Source organism: Limulus polyphemus, unplaced genomic scaffold, assembly GCF_000517525.1.
Source record: "Limulus polyphemus unplaced genomic scaffold, Limulus_polyphemus-2.1.2 Scaffold1611, whole genome shotgun sequence".
NCBI classification, from domain to species: Eukaryota; Metazoa; Arthropoda; class Merostomata; order Xiphosura; family Limulidae; genus Limulus; species Limulus polyphemus.
The window spans coordinates 206554-213524 of NW_013667221.1; the positions used below are offsets into that span (position 1 = coordinate 206554).

The following is a 6971-nucleotide window of genomic DNA, read 5'->3' on the forward strand; positions in this document are numbered from 1 at the left end:
TGTAGCTTTGCGCGAAATTTCAAAACAAACAAACCGATTAACGTGTCAAAAATGTAATAATGTATATATATAGGTCAAACAAGACGTTCCACAGAAACGCGAATTAAAGAACATTCTAGAAGCTAGAAATTAAGAAAAATGGAATAAACCTTTGTATCCTACCTTATTGAAATTAAAACACTAATTTGACCAGGAAAAAAATTGCAAAATTTTACATATCTGTGAAAAAAATAAAAAACTAGACAGTCTGGAAATATTAAAAATAAATAAACTCGAAAAACAAATCCAGAAAAAGTTTTAAACGACCAAACAAACTTAAGCTCCTCCCCACTTCTTACCCCCTTGCCTCTAGGTGAATGTCAAGGTCATTTCCAGTTCTTTGTTCAAACATATATATAAACCTGTCACAAAACATTTTTTCTTTTTCTAAGTGAAATTGTTGTAACCTCCCAAACCAACCAAGACAAATAGCCGTACCATTACCCCTTGATCCAAGTCCAAGTCCTCCTAACCAGATTTAAATTATTCGTGAATTTATTTATTCATTATTATTACCACTGTCGCTTATACCAATCGCGATCTATCTAGTGCATGAGCGGAGCGAAGAGATAATTGTTTCTGAATAACCCCGACTGCTTTTGGCCCTGGGTCGAAATTAATTCTCTAAATTTAATTTGACTTAAGGTTAGAAGTTTTAAATCGAAACAACTACCCTGGTAAACTAAACTATTTAAGTCTGTACCTGATGATGCCTTTACTGCCGAAATCATGGTCGTAATAAATAATGTATTTGTGAAACGTACAATTGTCTTGTTTTTCCTCAGTTCTTTAACCTTTTAATTATATACGTTCAAGGTCCTTACTTTCAAGCTAGGTATTTCTTCTAACGACAGCAATCACTCAACTTTATATTTTCACTCTTCAAGCTCCGTGAAGCTTAGGGTGTGTTTTTATTATTATTATTACGACTTTCTTAAAACAAACACTGTCATTATGAATTTACTCATTTGTCAAAAGTTCCAAAAGACCAAACTATTTTTCGGTTTTATAATTGTATTTCTACTTTAATCGTATCTTAAAAGTTAAATATGTTATTATCTGTACATGAGTATGTGAAACTATTATATTGGTAGTGCCCTCTGGTGGATCAGCGGTAAATTTCCAAGGCTCGTTTCCCCGCGGTGGACGGAGTGCAGATAGCCTATTGTGCTGCTTTACACTAAACAAACAATAACAATCTATTATTAGTGTACAACGGTTAACTGTCTTTAGCTGGTTGTTATTGAGTTGTGTTTTCGGAGATTATTTGACACCTTTTTCTCAATTTTTCTTTTCTAGTTCCTCCAACTATCCTGGAAAACGGGACGAGTTCCGACATAGTTGTTGGAGAGAGGTCAAGCATCAGTCTCAGATGCAAGGCTTCGGGCTATCCTGCTCCTGTCGTCTTCTGGAGACGAGAGGACGGCAGAACCATAAATGTTGGCTCTTACGGCGCAGTCTCCAGCGAAGGTCGATATATTTGGTCTTAATTATCTTTGTGAAGTAGGAAGCGTAGTTGGTACTTTTAAGTCAGTTTCACACGAGTTGCAAATCTGTCAAAATATACTCAGTTTTACATAAGTTATAAATCTGTCAAAATATTCTTAATTTTACATAAGTTATAAATCTGTCAAAATATTCTTAATTTTACATAAGTTGTAACGCTGTCAAGATATTCCTAATTTTGCGAAAGTTATAACTCTGTCAAGATATTCTTAGTTTTACATAAGTTGTAACTCTGTCAAGGTACTTTTAGTTTTTCATGAGTTATAACTCTGTCAAGGTATTCTTAGTTTTACATAAGTTGTAAGTCTATCAAGGTATTTTTAGTTTTAGTTAACTTTTGTGTTCATAAGATTGAGGCTTTCCCATAAGTTAGATTTTTGAATTATAAGTGTGAATATAGCAACAAACAGTTCATTATATTTCACGTGAAAATTCTCTTCTTGTTCCAGAAATGCTAGTAGTTCTTTTCTCGGGTTACTGCGAAGCTAATTTGAAATTCACTACACATGCTCTGCCGTTTTATACGACACGATTTTGTGTTCCTACGCAGATCAGATATGTATCTTAGTTAAAAAATCTTGATTCGCTCTATTACCTGATATGTACATTGTGTTTTGTATTCTCTGTTGAAAGTTAGAGGTATAGCGAACGTTTCTATTTTATGCGCAAAATAGAAATGGAGAAATAGTTTTATACTGTTGCTGTTTCAGATCATAACTAAATGTTGTTTGATGCCATTATTGTACATAAATGTTTTATGAAAATACTAATAACTTATTTGTAAGTTCACCAGAAACTGGAGCCTAGCATGGGCTGGTGGTTAGGACGCTTGACTCGCAATCTTCGCGCCGAGGGATTGAAATCCTGCACTAAACATTCTTGCCCTTTCAACCGTTGGGGCATTATAATGTGACGGTCAACCCCACTATTCGTTGTAAAAGGGTAGCCCAAGTGTTGGCCTAAGTGGTGTTGACTAGCTGCCTCCTCCCTAGTATATCACTTTAAAACTAGGGACGGCTAGCACAGATAGCCCTCGAGTAGCTTTGCTTAAAATTTCAAGTAGCAAATCACCATAATTTTGACAGACTGTTTTATAATATCGCAAGTCAAGAAAGTAAAGTGGAAAATCATTGTATAGCTGAATACATGCTGATGATGATTTTTCCAACTTGAAAGCTTAAACTCCTTTTGATACAACTTTGAAATTTTTGTTCAAAACTATGTCAATTCACCAATGTACAATTGTGTTTATTACACAATACCAGTAAGCAGATATTTATTGTTGCAAAACACATATTGTCATTCACCGGCGTTTTCTTTTCTTTGTGGCGAAGTTATTGTCTGTAAACTTAAATGAATGTAATGTGTTTTCAATTTTTTGTTGTCCAAAGTTTATTGGGTTTCGGACAACATTAATCCTTAAACCTGCAAAATGTGGTAACATACAAAGACTAAAATGCAGATGACGTTACTATAGTGCAGGTTTTGTGCTGAAAATCTGTATTGAGCTAATTAAAAATAAAGTTATTGCAATTCTCATCCATCATTATTTATTTATTGAATGTTGAGCAAAGCTACTCGATGGCCTATCTGCGCAAGCCGTCCCTAACTTTCAAATGATAGACTATTGGAAATGCAGTAAGTCATCACCATCTACCGCCATCTCTTGGGCTACTCTTTCACCAACGAATAGTGGGATTGACTGCTACATTATAATGCCCCACGGCTGAAAGGGCGAGCATGTTTGATGACGAGATTTGAGCCCGCGACCCGCAGATTATGAGTCAAGCGTCCTAACCACCAGAACATCCAAGTTCATCCATCTTTAAAACTGTAATTTGTATATGGACAGAGGAGAATGTCCCTCTCACTTTTGTTATTAATTTACCAAGTGGTAGTAGAACGGTACCTTCAGGTATCACGATGTTATTATTTTGTTTAGTGTTTGTTAAACTGCAAGTGTGTAGAAGTTCACGATTTTAAATTTGACAATAGTTGATACACTGATATACGTTTTCCATAACATTCCTATACAGTGTACTAAACGTGAAAAATTCTCCAAATAATAAACTATTTTCACTGCAGTCTATCACTAAGATTTCTAAAGGTAACTAGTGTAGCTTCAGTGCTAATTTTACCCAAAAATTATTGAAGTTTTACCGAAAACCAAATCATGGTGAGTAAATATACTAAAATGTGTTAGTGCAAGTCAGGTTATAGGCAAAAGTTAACAAGCAATCTCAGACTCAACGGCAGCCGAAATGGTAGGGCACTGTGTAGGAACTATATACAGGCATTAGTCTTACTTTTCTAAAACTCTACAGGAACATACATCATCTTATAAAGATTTCAGAGTTTATGCTTATCTATAATTGGATAACATTCAAAGTAGGTATGATTGGATTTTGTCAGTAGAGTTGGGTGATTTTGTACCTTAATTCAGACCGTGATTATGGCATTGTTGTAATACATTATCTATGGAACATTCACCTTTCCTGAACGTTATGTGAAACATGTGAGGAACTGGTGAGTGTTTGTTCTTGTCGAGATGAAATGTAAAGTAGGAAATTATCCGAGGTGTTACAAGTGTAGCAGGTGTGGAGGCGATGAAGATGGCACATCAGTTGCTCAAAGGTTCGTCGTAGGAGAGGTCAAAGAAGCTTCGGCAGAGGAGGTACTGTCAAGCGCCCATTGAGAAGTACGTCTGCATACAGAAGCTGTAATTTATGGATGTATCCAAAGGCTCGGCTTGGTGAAAATCTCTACGATACGAAGGATGAGAACGATTCACGATCGGATAAGGAACGGAGAATACGAAGACTTTTTCCTAGTGAAGAGCAAGAATAGTACAAGAATAAGATGAGAGAGGAATCCTAAAATAATGGTAAAATAGTATGAACCATAGCGTGCGGGTGGTCCACTTTGATAGGACAGAAACACCATAAAGGCTACTCGAATCAAAGAAAACATCACGGCAAAATGATCCCTAGACCATGCCCTACACAGCCATGTACGTCACTTTTAGGCTTCCGGATTTGATGGGATACTCCACCACCTACCAAAAATAACTATATTTTCTGTTGTTGAGTCAGAGATTGCCTGTTAAAATAATACTTTAACATAATAGCATTAATTTCAATTCTACGCAGATTTTAAACATGTTTATTGTGGTATAATTAAACCTCTTGTTGGAAACTTTAAACCGAATTTTGTTGCGAATATTTAGTACAACTGATGCATATATTAACCAAACATAATAAGGTTACATTTTTAATTTATAATTTTAAGCTCAAACAATTATAAACGTCTCCTGAGAAACTGCATTTTTTGTAACAAGTCCTGTTTTCAAGAACATCGTGACTTAAAGTTGTTACAACGTAACCTAAATGTATTTATCACTTATCAACTGAATAAATCAAGAGAGATATTCAAAAATACATCAACATGTTTGTAAGCCGACGCCTTCTAGACACAAATAAGTGTAAAAGCACGTGCTCACAGTGACAAAAGGATGTATTTTAAGTGGCTGAGAATACCTGTTTATGGATGAATAGCGGCCAACAGCACATACTACCGCGATACTTGTGCTCCAAACGAAACGGTTTTGAATATAAAGTTTCCCTTAACTCAAAACTATAACCCAGCGAGTTGAAGCGCTAAATTTGTAAACTGAATAGACCAGGGAATTGAAAAGACATGGAGAAATCAGACGTGAATGATCGTACTTGTTGAACAAGCTAGGTTGTTGTAATATACGCAGAAAATTGATAACGGGCTCGAAATGGCTGACATAAATCTAGTTATTGGCAAAATATTCACTTCCTCTGCTACTTGGACTTATCGATAACCTTATAATGTTTAAAGTAAAGCATTTCATACAGTAAAAAACGCGTTATCAGTAAGTACGATGAATGTATGTGTAATAAATTATTAGGAATGCCACTGTACGCGACAGAGATAAGATAAGAGTGTTTCTCAGCGCCATCAAGCGGCATACAAGAACTTGTTTCAATGGGAAAGTTAATCAAGTAACATCAAAAGTTCTGCCACAATGCTGTTTTTGTATGCAGAAGTTTCTAAAGCTTTTGTAAACGTTTATAATTTATTTATTTTTTTTCGTAAATGTAAAAACCAATAAAAAACTCAGTGTTATTACAGTAAAGAATTTCAGAATTACATAAATGTTAAGTTAGGAAAGGTGTTTAGCATAATTCTTGTAAAAATTGTAAGAGTAATTATTAAATACCACGAATCTGTCCAATCGTTTCTATTATAAAACTCTGTCACAAAACAGATTAAATATCGTGAAATAAAACAATCATATCCTATTGGCTCACAAAACAGTAATCATGCATATTTGATTGGAGACATTCGTGAGCTATCTTCTTTAGAAGTATTTGGACTACGTTTCGAGCTGTTTTCTTAACATATTGTTAAAACGCGTCCGTAAACGAGAGCTGAGAGAATGTGATCGACTATAAGACTTAACCAATTTAAATTGATAATGATCTGCAATAGCAGCTCGAAACGTCCTCCAAAACCTTTTAAGGCAGATGCTGCTTACAGAAGTGTCAAATCAAGTTCAGTCGTTTCTACCTAATCATCCTCTTTAACAATAAAGCAGTGACAATGATGCAGAATGAAAGTGTCGCAACATATTAGTTCACCGATTAGGAATCATAACATGATGCTCTATTCTAAGCTTTTCAGTAGATACTAGCGTAGTATCACGCTCCATTCTAAGATTCTGAGTAGATATGACGTAGTATCAAGTTTCTTTCTAAGCTTCTCAGTAGATATTGGCGTAGTATCACGCTCTGTTCTAAGCTTCTAAATAGATATTGGCGTACTATCGTGCTTCTTTCTAAGCTTCTGAGTAGATACTGACATAGTATCACATATATTTCTTAACTTCTGAATAGATATTGGCGTAGTGTCACGTTTCTTTCTAAGCTTCTTAGTGGATATTGGAATAGTAACACGCTTCTGAGTAGATACTGGCGTAATATCAAACTCCATTTTAAACTTTTGAGTAGATACTTACGTAATATCACGATCCATTCTAAGCTTCTGAGTAGATATTGGCGTAGTATCACGATCCATTCTAAGCTTCTAAGTAGATATTAACGTACTATCACGCTTTATTCTATGCTTCTCAGTAGATACTTGCGTAGTATCAAGTTTCCTTCTAAGCTTCTGAGTAGATATGACGTAGTATCACACTCTACTCTAAGCTTCTAAGTAGATACGACGTAGTATCACGCTCTATTCTATGATACTGAGTAGATACTGGCGTAGTATCACACTCTACTCTAAGCTTCTGAGTAAATACTGGCGTAGTATCATGATCTTTCTAAGCATCTAAGTAGATATTGGCGTAGTATCACACTCTATTCTAAGCTTCTAAATAGATATTGGCGTACTTT

At 35.2% G+C, this 6971-nt stretch overlaps 1 protein-coding gene across 1 annotated transcript in view; it reads left to right on the forward strand.

Moving 5' to 3' along the window:
• The window catches only part of LOC106464293 (lachesin-like), a 216417-nt gene that overhangs the window by 198620 nt on the left and 10826 nt on the right, over window positions 1–6971 (forward strand). Inside the window, exon 4 of the mRNA XM_013924420.2 lies at window positions 1339–1509. Coding sequence (XP_013779874.2) covers window positions 1339–1509 — 171 coding nt within the window. The remainder of the gene's footprint in view (window positions 1–1338; window positions 1510–6971) is intronic.